The 16,417-nt window shown below is 37.8% G+C and overlaps 2 protein-coding genes across 4 annotated transcripts in view; one reads left to right on the top strand and one right to left on the bottom strand.

Moving 5' to 3' along the window:
- The window catches only part of LOC101164350 (protocadherin-15), a 231,738-nt gene that overhangs the window by 95,634 nt on the left and 119,687 nt on the right, over nt 1-16,417 (top strand). For all 3 annotated transcript variants that reach the window (XM_020711888.2, XM_011487983.3, XM_020711887.2), the window contains exon 10: nt 13,504-13,612. In XM_020711888.2, the coding sequence (XP_020567547.1) occupies nt 13,504-13,612 (109 nt within the window). The remainder of the gene's footprint in view (nt 1-13,503; nt 13,613-16,417) is intronic.
- LOC111946294 lies at nt 3,129-9,129 on the bottom strand. The gene is made up of 10 exons (XM_023949456.1): nt 8,622-9,129; nt 7,121-7,223; nt 6,816-6,959; nt 6,564-6,724; nt 6,212-6,348; nt 5,918-6,011; nt 5,495-5,827; nt 5,212-5,386; nt 4,976-5,097; nt 3,129-4,605 (listed from the first exon to the last, which is right to left on the bottom strand). The coding sequence occupies exons 2-10, from the start codon at nt 7,203-7,205 to the stop codon at nt 4,291-4,293; spliced, it is 1,566 nt and encodes a 521-aa protein (XP_023805224.1). The 5' UTR covers nt 7,206-7,223; nt 8,622-9,129; the 3' UTR covers nt 3,129-4,290.

Raw genomic sequence — 16,417 nt, 5'->3', positions numbered from 1 at the left:
ACTTTTTTCAGCAGCTTTTCAAAATCAATCACCAATTCTACTCTTCTGTGGATGAAACAAAGAACTCCAGAACAATGAAGCCATTTCTCTAAGTCTCTCTCACCTTCAGTTTTAAACAAGGTCTGTGAAAATCCACCATACATTGGTCACATGAACTCAGAGACCTGCTAAAAGTGCACAATTGTAAAAGCTCTTTTATATAGACAACTGTTTGTTTGCTTAGAGCTCTAAATATAAAAAAAAATGCTTTTCTATCACCTAGACACAGATGGAGAACCATATCAACTGGATTAATAACAGGGTGGCATGTTTAGGTTTAAACTTACATCAAAAGACAACATGAAGCTGTCCATCACATTTTTGACCTAAACATGTAAACACATCCTTGGCTCTGCGGTTAGGAAATGGTATTTGGGAATCTCTTTATACCAGGAGCCAGCCTGGCCATTGGAACATCGCCACAGTGCCCATCCAGACTGGGACAGCAACGGGGTCCACTTCAGAGCCGTGAGCTGCTGTGTTTAACTCCAGCTGTCCCAGCAAGGGAAACAACTGCAGCAACATCCACTGACCAAGCTGACAAGCCCTGGCAGAAAAGATCCCCACAAGAAAAACACTGGCTCAGGCAGGCTGGTCAAAAAAAAATAGTTTTGCCATTGTCTTGCAGCTCGCAGATCAAGTGGTTTAGTTTTCCAGTAATGTCAGTCAAGAATGCAAGTTCAGATTCACAATGTTCATATTCACCATATTCAACAGACATCTCCTCCAATAGCACCTTAAAAATCCTGTGCTGTTTTGCTTTGCAGCTGAGGTTGTTTACGATTTTCAGAATAAGAGTCATTATATGTCCAGAGCCAATCACTTCTGCACATAAGGCCTGCTGGTGAATGACGCAGCAGTAATGCAGACATTTTGGAAAGTCTGGGTCAGCTTTACAGTGAGTGATGAAACCTGTTTGTCTATTGATCATAGCAGGAGTCCCATCTGCAGTCACTGCTACCAGCTTTTCTAATTGTACCTTTTTCTGCACAAAAACTCCTTCACCGTGTTATACATTTCAACTCCTCTTGTAGTTGTCTGTTAGGGCAGATGTGTCAGGAGTTCTTCTCTTGTGGAAACCAAAAGCTATGCTGTACTGTTGCCGTCCACAGACTCATCACACTGGACGTTAACCACCTGCACTTTGCAAGATCCCGGTCCAGCTAATTGGCCAAGTTATCAGACATAGCTGACACTCATCTAGACATTGTAGTGGAAATTGAATGAGTTCTATTGTTCTCATCCTTAGGGACAGTGATAGCAATTATCATCATTGCTTGAATTTTTTTCATGCTATATGCAAAAGTCTTTGTCCCTTAAGGCAACAGATTACAGCCCCCCCCCCCCCCCCCCCCCCCCCCCCAGGCTGCTGTCGTATTAACATTAGCTTGGAGCTCCAGAATGGACAAGAAAAAACGACGAGAATGGCTCGAGCAGGGCGTTGCTCACGGGGCGGTCGCTCGTGCCATGCGGTCGCACGTGCTCGGGCCCGCTAAATGCTACTTGTAGCTTTAATGTTGTAAATATGTTTATCTCAATATATACATACAAACAACTGACGATCAGTTGAAGCGTGGCTTTCTTTGATTATACAGAAGTAGGAGCAGATACACAATCATCTTTTCCTACCTATCCCTAGCTTGGTTGTAGGTGCAGCCGCCTGAGAAAACACCAAGTGTAAAAATATTTTACAATGTGAAAGAAATATTATGACATTTGAGAAAGCTTTGAACTCTTTATTAAGAGTAACAAATCATCCAAGCACCATAACATTTTGCGCACAAGGTAAATTTGACCATCATTACAACAAACACAGAGGTACAATATAAATGCTGTCGTCTTCACTGTAGGCACTTTGTAAGTCAAACGGCCTGTGAATGGCAAGACAGTCTGCTTTAATGAAATCATTTTCATTACTTATGAACACTTTGTACGCATGAAAATGCTCATTGAAATGTTCCACCACAAGCTTGTCTACAAGGAAGTAGATCTCTGTGTTTAATAAAAGGATCTTTTGTATCCTACCAAACATTGGAATTTCATCAACAATATCACTGCAGATTATTAGTCCTTGCCTGTACTCTGTACCACATATTTTAATCCAATTAGCTGAAAAGATTTTTTCTGGTGAAAAATTCAGAGCTCTTAAAAACATGTCAACATTGGGCTCATTTTTTAGATTAAATGACTTCAAAGGCCCATACTCAATGCTGTCTAATTGTGATGTCTCCCAATGATACCCAAGTGACATCTGGTGTTTTTTTGCAAGGGATTTAGTAATGTTCTTAAAGTTTTTAAGAGTGTTTTTGAAAATCTTGTGTTTTGCTTCAAATCTCATGCTCCACATATGTATCAAAGGTCCAATTTTTCTTATGCAAGCTGGGTAATGTATCATGAAATGGTGTTTGGGAATAAGATTTCTACCTGGATACAACACTTTAAACAGGCTGTGATGTTCAATTATTAAATATTTCAAAAGCACAGTCATACCGAATGAAACAGAAGTTGAAAACACTATGTTAATTATCTGGAGTAACAGAAGCAGCAATGTCCAGTTTTGGTTTCCTTCCGGCACAATATCCCCAAAGACCAAGGGAATGTTTCTAACAAGACACAGGGTCTGAATGGCATTCAGTCCAACACTGTTGCCACAACTGTCCAAAGTAAGCCTGGTAGGGCGATTTTTGCGTTCCAGGTACCCGTAGTCAAAAGCATAAATTCTGGACAGTAGCTCAAATTTTGACAAAAAATTTTCTGACAGATATTCCAACAATAACTTTATCTCATATTGAGCCACCCCTTCAAGAATGTCATGCATTATGTCAAATGAGAAATTGTTTGAAACATGAAAGTAAAGCAGACTATTCAGTGGTGAATTTTGCTTTAAGCCAAAAACAGATGACTTTTGTGGCTCCGACTGTAATTGTTTGCAATGCATTTCAAAAACATTTCTTTCACGCAGAGTTACCTGGAAATCGTCCTCATTGTAAATTCTCTGGGCATCATCTTTTTCAATCAAGCACAAACGACAAAAATAATGCCCATTAAAAGACTCTGTAAAACCCAGAATTGTGTGCATTACTAGGTTGTCCCCAGTTATCTGACAGATGGTTCCATGGACTTTTTCTGTGGAGAATGGAAGGTAAAGGCCTTCGTGTTCCAATATTTTGATATCATTAATCAGAGGCTGCAGAATAGGATCAAAGCCATATTTCTTAACATCATCTGTGTGAAACAGTGCAACCAAATGAATGTTCATGAGAGCAGAATTAAACTTGGCTGGCAAATTTCTAAGGACAAAATAGAGGGCACCAACTTTATGAACAGTGCGTTTTGAACCAAGTGGGTTAGCTGTTTCGAAATCATCATAATACAACAGAATTTGTAGAGAATTTGGCTTTTCTGAGAAAAGTGGGTGTGCTTTAAAATAACTTCCATCGCAAAAGTCTTCAAGTACATTAGTTTTTGAGAAGTGATGATGTTTGAGAAGTTTACATATTTCAGAATTTCGGCATATAAATTTAATTGTTTCTAAAATCGGAATGTAAACAAATGTATCTTTAACTGGAACTTGATCGTAAGTGCCTGTTTGTTTATTTTTACGATTGTCAAATCGAACACCTAACATTATTTCTACAGGCTCAACTATCCCCCATTTGTTCTTGAAGTATTTTACTCTTTTTGTTTCTGTGTTAAAGCTCAAAAAGGGATTTTCAAATTTGTCAAAGGTTTTTTCTAGTGAAGGTCTTATTGGGTTGTCTGGAGGCAAAGCAGACAAAACTTCAACTTTGATTTGAGACTGCATTTCAGTTGTAAGTTCTTGCATATCACTAATTATAGTTGAAACAACACTGTTTGCCATTCCACTTCCTTGGAGTTTAGCTATAATTGAAGTGCAGATACTTTTAACATTCTCCTTTTGAGGACTTGATCCACTATTCTCAGAACATCCAGCCTCTGACCTCAGAGTTTCATCTGCCGAATTTACTTCTGTTGTGTCATTGAAAGAAGGGGCCTCAAATGGTTCTAAGTTTGCTGAATTACCACTCTGTAACTTGTCCCTGTGAACAGTTTCCAAATGCTTTTTGAAACCAGAATAAGTTGAAAACTGACGCCTACAACAACCCTGTGCACAAAGCAACTTAAACCTGGTGCTTGGATAAAAACTATGGTCAAGTCTTAAATGGATTGTCAAAGACTTACAGGTCACATGAACAGCCTGACAAATGAAACACTTAAACATATTTTAAGCTAGTTGAGCAGTTTAGCACGCAACTCACGAACTCTCGGAGACTCGTCTGTTGTTGTGACATCAATGTTAAAGATGGTTGTTTGAACAAAAGTGTAGAGCTGGACCAGGGATTCCTCATAGGACAAGTTGAAAACATAGTGGGATTTAAAGAGTTCATCAAACGCGCCCAGTGAACTAGTGGCTTGGCAGGGAATGAGCTGTTTGTCCACAATGATGTAGAAGGTCTCAATTTTGTTCTGGGTTTGGCCAATGGCAAGGATGTAGGGTTGCTTGCCTTCACGTTTTTGCAGGTGTTCACCAATGCTGCAACATGACTGAAAAAGAAAACATTGACAAAGATTTCAAAATAAATAGATATTTTAGGATATGAGTGTTACTTCTTGGGTGCAAACATTATCTCCAATTTAGAGAATTCAGGCCAGACTGAGATAGCTCAGACATCTTGAAAAAGACCAAAGAGGACGTTTATGGATACAGTGGAGGAAGACATAAAGTTAGCTAGTGTTTGTTAGGGGATGCAGAATTTTGTTAGATAACTGTCAATTAGAAATGTATGCTGAAACACAAAAGTGTACACAAATTAATATTTTGCACAACTTAAAATAAAAAATATGAACACATTTGTGCATGACCTACCTGTGATTTTTTTTCACTCCCAGTTTGTAAATATTGTAAAACCCATACCTTATGAAAGTGCACCATTTTAGGTACAGCATCAGTGGGGCTTATTTTAATCCTCTTTCGTCCTGCTGTGGGTGGCAACAGATGAAGAAGGAGCAGCAGTGAAGCCATATCACTGTCCCAGTCTATCAAAATATAAAAAAATAACAGAGAATTTGGGAAGAAATTATTATTATCCACTCTGAACACAGAGATAATACAGTGTAAACTATCATATTTATAGACAATGTAATGCTTACTGGTCTCATCATTCTCTGTTAAGTTTTCAGCAGCTTTCAAAAGTTGAAACAATTCATTTGTCCGTGTCAGGTGTTTGGCCTCCTCAATGATCTTTTGCTTAAATGTCGTGTCCCACTTTTCAAGCATCCTCGAGGCAGTTTCAGCTCCAAACACCAGCACAAAGTCTTGGTTAAGCTGTTAATTACATAAAAGGGAAAATGTATTATATGAATGAATACTTTACAGTGAGCTGTCAAAATCTACCAATATTTGAAAAAGGTCAAGATCATTACAAACGCTTACAAGTCCTTTGACATCTAAAAAACGTGGAAAGACTTTGAAGACTTCTTCTGTTCTTTGTGGGTCATGGATCAGTTCCTGGCGGTGTTTAAAGGTCTTCTTCATCTTTTCCATAACACTTGTGTCGTCATTACAATGGAGAAGAAATGATATTGCCTCTTTGCAGGCATCTCCAGTAAGTTGCTGAGGCACTCCATCTGCTGATCTTTTGCGGTTTGGTCCATGGGCTTCAAGATCTTTAGCTACTTTGACCGGCCTCTGATACTTCTTTCTGGATATGGTCTTGAGGCGCCATGCTAAATATCCAGTGCCCTTTTGTGCATCATAAAAATGTTCCTATTAAATAATTTAAGAATAACAAACATTTCAAAACACAGCTGCAGACAAATGCTGTCTTCTTGTTTGTCTAATTTTAAATAAACTTACATAGCCCTTTGGAGAAAAGGGGTCCCGCAGTGAAGGAAAAAGTGTTATGATTCCAAGGGCATACTTCTCTTTCTGTTTGTGAGATGGAATCCTCCTTCAAAATTCAAAAGAAAAATAAAACAACATAAAATGAAGAAATCAAGTTAACTTAAACTACAACCAGTTCTACCAAACATCACTTTTGTCTTGTGAATCTAAAAAAATAAAATAGAGCAACAAAAAAGGGCATTTTTCTGTAAAACTACCAGAAGATAACTGTGTGACAACAGTGAAAATAACAGAAAAAACACTAACCCATGTAACTCAGTCATATGGCTAACCAATATGTTGACAAGCTTCCTTCGGGTCCCATGCTTTAGTGAATTTTCTGACTTGTACTCATCTAGAACATCCTCACCTCCTGGCTTCGCATGCAAGGCATTTTCAACCATCTACCCACATACACATAAAAATTGATTAAAAATGAAATAACAATGTTAAGCTTACATTGAGACTATTCTGAACATTTAATAAGACTTGGCTCCATACACTATAACCAAAGGCTACATAGCACAAATGGCCTTACATTTAACATTGTAATGTTTCTTTTTTTAATTAGAGATCCAAATATTTTTAAAAATATATTTTTTAACTTCAAATTGTATACCTCTTTTGCAGCATCTGACTCAGAAATCTCAGTGGTTGATTTACTTAAGACCTCGCAGCTTGTTCCATCTCTGACAGTGGGAATTCCTAGCTCTCTAAAGAAGTCAGTCACACTTAAAGTGACTGACTGTTCTTCAGGGAGGGTGGATGGACATGAATGTTCTAAGGGAGAGAAAGGGAAAAAAATGTAAAAATTTGTACAAGAGCTAATGATAAGTTATGTGAAATCATTCAAAAAGTTACTGAAACTTACTGTCTGATATGCTGTCACAAACAGTCAGACACAGGTCAGGTTTGCTTTCTATAAGTTCAAGAAGAACATCTTCCTCCACTGCTGTGTCAGAGTCGTCAAAAATGTGAAGCTCAGTTCCATCCGGAAGTCCAAACTTGTTTTTTACTGGAAGAAAAAAATTGGCATGAGCGAAAGAAAGAAAAAAAGTAATAACATCTGCAGTAATAAAAAAATGTCATTAAATTTGATCAAATATTCCCAGCTTCCTTGCATTTTAGCAAAGACCAAATGATGTAAATATTTAATTATACAGAATGCCTGCTCACCTTCACAGATGACATCTGCATAGGTAAATCCTGACTGTAATCGGATGTATTTTTTGGTACTTTCATATTTGACCTTTAGCAGCATAGTGGCAGTTAACAGAAACTGTTAAGGAAAAACAGTACTTTAGTTTCACAGAATTAATTTGCTCTTAGACAAGTTGAAGCATAGATAAACATTTTTGTTCTAATGAACAGAATTCATATCAGTAATACTTTTAAAAATGTGTAATATGCAAAATCAACTTTTTCTAGCTTTCTTTCATAAAACAACTATTACTTGATCAAAAACGTGTCTGGAGTGATTTTCTATTTAACTGACGCACATGCACACACAGAATCTCACCCATCCTGCGACATTTAAGTATTTTATAATAAATAAGTAGCAAAAGGGTCATAAAATTACTGTGTATTTTTTTGTCTCGCGCCCCTGTCAAGCCTCCAATGAATGTCCATTCTCCTCCTCCTCCCCCATCTTTAGATAATTATGGCGCGCAGCAGAAGTTACTTTTCTTATTAATGCTCAAATCACTTTCGATTTAAAAATGTGCTTTTGATTTATTCACACCTGTAATTGAGTCCAACCTTGTACCATAGTTATAACATTAGATTTATAAAGTCCCACTACTACTATATTTCGGATCCTTGTTGTGACAGCGCTCAGTTGTCTTTTAACTATGTTGGGGGCGTTTTTGGCGGTTTTAGGGTCGGTTCAGCGGGGTTTTTTTCTCATGAAAATACCGTACCGGACTAAGTTAGGCTGTATGGCCGCTGGAGTGCCGCTATCCTTTTTAACCTGGAGACGCAACAGGCAGAGACGGCGCTTAACGGACCCGGGCTCTGTCATACAACCTTTTGTTGGGGGTTTGCCGCCCCGCCTGTCCAAAATTGGGTTAAGAAAATGAATGAAAGTCCGGGAGCAGAACTGTGTGTGGGGTGTGCGTGTGTGTGCTTGTGTCAGCGTACGCAGCGCCCCCACCCCGGGGACATAGAAGAGATTGGCGGTTTTCAGATTACTTTGAGCTGGAAAACGGTGACACTACCAACCAACACTACCTTGTGCGTACAGTTTAGATCCAGATTACAGCGCAGACGAGACAAAGACGTTCATGGATCTATTAGACGCATGAGGGGGGCAGAGCGGAGAGACCGGGTCGCCCATTTTAGTAACTGCGTCACATTTGAGTTTTTTTTTTCCGAACGGCGCATTTTTGTCTGCTACAATTACAAAAAGAAATACTAAAAACACAGTTTTACATATTACATTATTCAATTTCCAATATCATCAGAAAAATGTAACAAAAATATGTTAAAAATACTCAAGAAAAGGCGATTTTCATTGGAGTGGGTCGCCATGATGATAACACTGAAAAACTAGCTTAAGAAAAATAGCGCGTTACTTAACATTAAGAGCAATATATACATCGAAGCTAACTAATATCTATCGCATTACAAGCATGCTTTATGTTTATAAAAGTGAAGAAATTTATATTTTTGTTCTTACCCTTTTGAAATGAATGTCGCAGACGACTTTCCTCCTCCGCTCTCCGAGAAAAAACCGCCAACAGACTTTGAAATAACTCCGTCAGCCGTTGCAGCACAAAGCTCCGCCCCAAATTCTGTTTTAACACTGGATGTGCTCAAAACAACACTAAGATCAACACTTATCAACTCGAAATATTTAACACTGGAAAATTCAACACAAATCAACACTGCAGATTTTGCTGTGTATAGTAAATGCCATTTACCATTTGAAATAATAGGCTTGAAATATATAGTGCTAATCACAATAATGAGAACAAAATAAATATCTGATCTCTGATCGGGATACAACATCCGATTTCGATCAAGCCTGAAACTTGGTGATTGAGCCTAAATTCCGATCACGTGATTGGATCTTTCAAAACCAGAGATGTTGCCGGCGACACCTAAATAACACACTCTGTGACTTACTGTGACTTTTCGACCTTCAGCGTGAATAACCTTACTCGGAGAAAAGCGTCTTTTCATATTAGTTTTGCACCAATATGCAACACATTGCCAACGTCAAGTTTTGCGTAACAGAACAAGCGTTTCACTTCTGTAAAGTGTTGTACATACTGGCTTAACCCTTGTGCTATCGTAGATGACCCCACCCTTGGATTGACGTGTTCTTCCTACCATGACAAAGGTGGATAAAGGTGGAAAGATTTCATGTAACCCATGGACACCAGTGAAGATCACAAATCATTGAAGAAAAAAGGTTCAGCGCACTGTCTAGTGGGTCTAGCTGACCCAACTCCCAATGTTAAAGTGCCTAGGATAGCACAAGGGTTACGGCTGCTTTTCTCCACTTCAGAAACCGTTGGAAGTACGTTCATTACGTCAATGGCTAAAAGTTACGGTAGTCAAAAGAATGTCAACGCTGAAGCTGTGGTGTTAAAGGGTCAAACATCAGCAGGTAGAACAGGAACAGCAGGAAAACAGGGGGATTGGTGGATCTGAAAAATCATATTTGGGCATTCTTGTCAAGGTCGACCCCACTAGAAGAACCCCATTTGCAGTTGGACTGTCATAAGCTTGCTGTTTTCTAAACTGATCAAAAGTTGGAGCGCTCAGTATTTGCAAAAAAAAAAAAAAAAATTACAAAGATCAGGCCAAACCTGGTCTTTGTCACCTGTAACTCAGTATTTAGATATTTCAGATCTCATAACTCACAGGAAGAACACTGTTTGCTTTTTACATAAAAATCCGTCTATGGGGTGATGTTTCTTGGTTCAACTGGTGCCTTGCATTGGTGCCTGATACTTGTTGGTGTTGACAATTCTGCTGGTTCCCAAACGCAGCATGTAAAGAGCCCTTCAGTGAAAAACACCAACATGGATGTTTTTTATTTTATTTTTTTTGGCAGGATTTCTTTTCAACCAATCTCTTTTATTTTAATATCTCTGCTCAGATCAACAAGAACTGTCAAGGATCTTTTTTCAAAATATGTTAAGTCATAGATAAGTCAAGGTAGACCATTAGGGTAATCACCTCCAAAACCTTTAATGTTTATTCCTGTGAATAATTATTCAAGCCGATGACACATCAGTGGGAACAGCAATGCTCCTGACAAGCTACAGCGATGTGTCATCGCCATAAGTTGTGAAGCACACTGTGACAAAGTAATACAGATGCTGCTGTCAAAGCTCCACATGAAAACTACCTTTTGGTGCACAATATCCAGCCTGTCCAATATCCAACTACTTTTTTTTTGTTTTCCTTTTTTTTTAGACAAGTGTAGAATCAAAACCCTGATATAAAGCAGAAGCCACTCAATGTGGAATGTAAATTCTGGAGTTTTGAGCCCTGCCAACTTTGTTGATCCCAGGTCATGACAGAAACACGAACATTTTCTGTTGGCGACTGCCAGTTGTGGAAAATATTCCTCAGAGCTGTGCATGATATCAGACCTAAATTGTTTTAAACATCAAGTAAGGCCCGATTCAAGGAAGCCCCACTATAGGGTGCTGGTAGAATATCAAGTGGGGCAAGTCTTGGTGTAATGAGGGTTTGGGGTATCAAATCCCTCAGAGCCCCTAAAATGCCTAGAAGACCATGCTGTCATCATTTCAGTTCATCTATTCATATATCTATCCTTTTCTTTGATCTATTTGACATATCTCTTCAATTTTATATTGAATACTCTTTGAATTATTTAATCAATGTTCATCTGTATTTGCATGTATTTAATTACCCTTTATTTCGTTTTTGTTGTCTTTTCTTTTTTATCCTGAAGCCCTTTGATTCTTGATGGTGTTGTAAAGTTCTACATGATTACAGTTAATTCATTCTACTGTTACAAAGGTTTGGTTTTAGTGGAAGAAGATTTATTTTAAATGTTTTTCCACAACTCTCGAGGGTGGGGGATAAATTGTATAATGCAGTGGACAAGAAGGATATTTAAGATTCAAAGACTGAATGTATTAAAGTTGGGCTTCCTTTAGTCTTTTTTAAGCAAAGTTATCCTGGACTAATGGATTTTGGAGAACCGTTTATCTTTAAAAAATAGATTTTAGTGACATTTACAGCAAGTTATTTAGCACATGCTTTTACTGAGTCATCTTGAAAAAGGTGCACAAACCCGGGCATATGCATTAAAGACCCACTCTGATGACAGTTGTCTTTTTAGTGTATTTAAGATGTTATTGTGGCACTTTACTGATGACGAAGTTTGGGACTAGTTAACATTTTTAGAGCTGTGTTTTAGGGTCTGTTGTCTTATTTTCTTAGATTTATGGTTGTGGAAATTGAGTAACTCTATAATATTTTATTTCTGACAGATGATTTAACCTTTTTTGCAATGATCAAACCCAATATTTACCATCAAATTGGTTTTATTTGGACTTTAGTTGCCTTTGGTGGGTTGGGTTAAGCTGCATGGTCGCTCCACCATCAGTGTGTAAAAGGGAAGATGTATTAAAAAAAGCTCCATGGAAGTACAGACCATCTGGGCCCTTGGCCACATTTTGGAGTTTGCTTGGAGTATCAATCAAAAATGTAACATTTGGTCTGGACTTGGGGAAAATAAACATGAGAGAGCATTATAGCATCATGGATGGTGGTAACTGCTGTTTCTGCAGCAACTGAATGTGTTCCTCAGAGGAACCGTCCGTAAGAGAATGGGTCTTAGCTCAGCAAACACGGTGCACACTCTGCAGCTAGACATGAGTACTCATTGGAGGTCAATGAGCAGTGGAGTGACATGTTTCCTTTCTGGTTGATAAAACCCACTAAAGTTGGGTCAAATGCTTGGAAGTGAACTCAATCTGACATCTGCTATATTTTTCTAACATTATGAAATGGAACATGACACAATACCTTAACACAATACCCAGGTTTTGTGCAAACATGCGTCAAATTTGTTTTGCTCATGTGACTCATGACAGGAACAATGACAGTGACTTCAAGATCACCGCTGTCGGTGCTTTTTTTTCTCTCGTCCGCTGCAAGGTTGGGTCTAAAACAAGGATAGCAGAGTTTCTGCAGATTGCATCTGCATTCTCGGTGACCTGTAAGCCTCACACACATCTTCTCTTTCTGCTTTGTTGCTTTTACCTGCTTCTCTGTTCCCCTCAGCTCCTGACAGATTAATCTCCCTTTTACATATTTGCGTCTCTTTTTGTTCGACCTCATTATTCGCCTTAAGTTTATCTCTGCCTGCGTCTGCCTCCTCTTGGCTGACAGGCAACAGCAGAGATAGCTCAGTGCTTGCTTGTAAATAATAAGTGCTGCATGACAGGTGCAGTGCTGGAGTGTTGTAGCGCATTGTGTGTACAAGCCTATGTACCGGAAACTGTCTGCTGGATGTTGTTTGATAGTCTTATAAAGGGTAGCTGCTGCACTTTATTCACGTTGCATTTTGGCCAGCAATCTTAGTCACACATTAAAGCCACTACTACATGGATCCACACATGCAAATTGCTGTGTGAGGGTTTGTGTGCATTATGATTGCCTACACAAATAACGTGCTTTCAGATTTTGGTCTGCTCATATTTTACATACCATGTTCTGTACTCGAGTGGGATGTATTCGCCCTGCAAGTTCAGTGACCTGCTGTATAGAAAGCACTTCTAGTTGAAGATTTTGGTTGTAATGACAGTTTAAATCCATGTTTTCTGTAAATTTGGGAGCTTTTTCATCTTTTAACCATTAGTCGGATGAAACTATTGGTTTCATCTTGTTTTTTGCATGTATGAGATGAAAAAAGGATAAAAGGTCGTTTGGAAAAGTTTAAAAGCTGCAGGTGAGCAGTGGTTAATTCAGAAACTTTGAATATCTTTAGGTAACTTTTAAACTATTTAAAATACGAAATCACAAAAAGCCTCAGATAAGAAAAGTGTGATCAATAGCTTGATTTCCATATTTAAATTGAAAAAAAAAAAAACTTTAAGGTTTTTATGCTTTTAAGGTGGTGCCACATTCCTGGAGTCCTGGATAAATGGTACATTGTAAATTAGTGACATAAAGCTTAAAGAGAGTAATAATGATTGGAGCATTTTGTAAGCAATAAAAGCGAGGTTGGCCATCCACAGCCATGAGCTCTACTAGTTTTTGGCTTTTCATTTTCATCTATTACTGAACAGAAAATTAAACAAAACCCTCCCCCCTGATGATACACTCATTCCAGAATCTTGGGTAAAAAAAATGCTGGAGTGCAAACGCAAAACTGTACATGTATGCACAGGAATAATGTTTGCAAATTTCTGTGTTTTTAAATTTTTTCTTGCTTTAGTAATATATATATATATATTTATAAGGTTCTATTGGTTATATAGTTTAACATGTATGACTCAGCCTTTTTTTTAAATTCATGTTATTTATGTCAGGTTTGTTTGTGTTAACCTCTTTTTCCATGTCTCTAGGATAAAGTGAACCCCCTCAATGTGACTCCACCCATTCAGGCAGTAGACCAGGACAGAAATATACAACCTCCGTCTGACAGGCCGGGAATCCTATACTCCATCCTTATAGGTTAGATTTTTTTTTCCTGCTCTCCTGAAATAATAAAACCTTTTATTCTGCATCCTGAACATGTTAATTATTTTGTTGTTTGAATGACTTTTGCCTGTTTCAATAATTATTAACAAAAAATTCAAATATATTGGTGCCACGTTATATATTAAATAAAGTAATAAGGTAATAAAATTTTAGGAATTGCTGCTTGTAAAATTACAAATTTTTTCTCGTGATTGCACCACTTTATTTTCATAAAATGATGTAAAATACTGACTTTTTTCACTAGTTTTGAGTTTTTTTTCCGTAAAATTACAACTATTTTCTTAAAATTTTACGAATTTGATTTTGTAAAATGTTGACTTTTTTCTCGTATTATAAGACTTAATTTCTGTAAAAATGTTTTTTACATAATTTTACGAGTTCTTTTTCCCAAAATAACGACTTTGTTCTCATTCTTTTGTGGCTTTATTCTCATATAATAATTCTTTTTTTTTACCTTTATGGTGGTCCTACCACTGCATTGTAAAATAAAATGGACAACAATTTAGTTTTTCGAAATGGAATACCACAGTTTTTAAAGCAAACATTTCCTTAATTACTTTTTACAAAAATACTCTGTCTAAAATCATTGGCTTAGTCAATAATTAAGAACAAAGCAAAAATGAATCCAATGGTATCAATGGGCAGAGGTAGGAATGTGGATACATTACAAAACACAACCTTGGCAATTAGTGAAAAATATCATTTGGGTGTGTCCTTGGTCACGAAGGACAAATAATAAAGTTATGATTATACCAACATTTTCCAATAAATCGTTGTACATGTGGAAGTTCACTGGCAGCGCTTTAGACTAGTAGGATATTTCAGCTCGTACCTGGGCCGGTGCCACTTTCACAATACCCCCGTCAAAAGCCATTACAATTATTAGATGTTGATCACAATCTTTGTTTACCATAGTTGAGACTGGCTGTTGTGTCTTTTGGCCCTGATGTCGACAACACAGCAGCAATTATCCTTCTCATGCGAACACACCTGTCAAAAGGAATTTGCTGAAACACTGGATTGTGACACAGAAACAACATGTAGTGATTTGACTTTCAGTAAATGTGATACCATCCCTGACACTCTTCCTATCATTCTGGGATCTTTACTGCAGATTAAAAACAAATGTATGCTCCACTTGTACAACTCAAGAAGTTTTAAAATAGTTGGTTCCATTGAAATTTAAATACAAGATTTAAAATGGGTAGTTTAAAATCCACCTCATCAGACTCATTAACATTTCATTGAAACCAGGTTACAGAGACTCTGTACAGGCTCTTGGTAATGCATTGACATTAATGACAGGATGTACCACAACTAACTTAAGTGAAATAGGATCAAAACTGAGGTTATTGTCTTTTGGGCGAAAGAGTAATGCTGTGTTCACACAATCCTCTTCAACCACTTTTAATAAAAAGTCTATGCAGATGTGCAAAAAACAAAATTCAAAATTCTTAGGTTCATGCGTAGCTATGTCGGTTTTTATGACAAAACACGCGTCCGTTGAACATTGGAAGTTAGGCACATTCTTGAACACATGTGACATGCCTGGTGTGAAAGTGACAAAACGGTTGGAAGCCGCTTTATCTGGATGTCGCTCTAAACCAACCAGGCCAAAAACTCTGGTATAGTGATGGACAGAGACCCAAATTTTGATAAACACATCAAGGTGGTCACAAAATCCGCCTACCACCATCTTAGAAATATTTCAAGGAATAAATCTGATGTCTAGGCAGGAAAAGTGGTTCATGCTTTTATCTTTAGTTGACTTGACTCCTGTAAGACCAAAAAAATCAATCAGGAAACTGCAGCTTATTCAGAACTCATATGCTCGGGTTCTTGTAAGAACCAAAAAAGTAAAACTACATCAGTCCAGTTCTGAGGTCTATACATTGGCTTCACGTCTTCCAGAGGATAGGCTTTAAAGTTCTGCTCCTGGTTTAAAAAGCTATGAAAGGTTTATCACCAAAAACAAAGATTTCTCAATGTATGTTAACAATGATACTAACATCGACTTTAAATTATGAGAGTGGGGCAAAGCTTTTTGCTGGGGGTGCAGGTGCCCCCCCCTTGGCTCCCCTGTAGCTCGGCTCCTGTCTTAAACCTTCAGTTTATTTAAATTTAAGTTAAAAGCCCAACTTTTCTCACTGCATTGATTGGTTTTTATTCAGAAGTGTTCACTCACTCGGTTTCCTTAAGCTTACTATTAATTTGGTTCTTTTTATTTTAACGATCACTCCTTTAATATTTCTTTTATTTTTTTTACGTATTCTGAATTGTCTTTCTACACAAAATGTGCCGTACAAATAAACTTGCCCTATTGGTTAGCCAAACTTTCCGTAGTTTGTCAAAAATACACGGAGAAAAATATCATTTAATTGGTTAAATTACACACTTTGTAATAACTCCATTTCTTCACATTTACTTCATTTAATTAGATTTTTTTGCATTTATGACTCATCCTTCTTACACATCACACAACGCTGACAGGCTGACAGGCTACTGTTGAAGACGAACTCCCCCGGGATTTTGAAAAATTAATCTAAAGTGTGTGCCGATAACTGATGGTTATGGGTAACGACCAAAGGGTCTGCACGTAAAGAGTCGAGAGTTAGAGCGAGCTGCACAACACGCTGGCTGTGTGTCTGTCCTCTGAAAAAAAAAAAATGCTGCTCTTCAAATCAATGCTTGCTGTAAAGCAGTAACACACACACATGTGCAGGAAAGTGCACACTTAAGATGTGGGATTGTGGCTGTGTTGCTGCTCCTCTCTGCAGA

This window comes from Oryzias latipes, chromosome 19 (assembly GCF_002234675.1).
Source record: "Oryzias latipes chromosome 19, ASM223467v1".
Lineage (NCBI taxonomy): Eukaryota > Metazoa > Chordata > Actinopteri > Beloniformes > Adrianichthyidae > Oryzias > Oryzias latipes.
The sequence above is the reverse complement of the archived record's forward strand: the minus strand, read 5'-3'. Positions and strand labels throughout refer to the sequence as shown.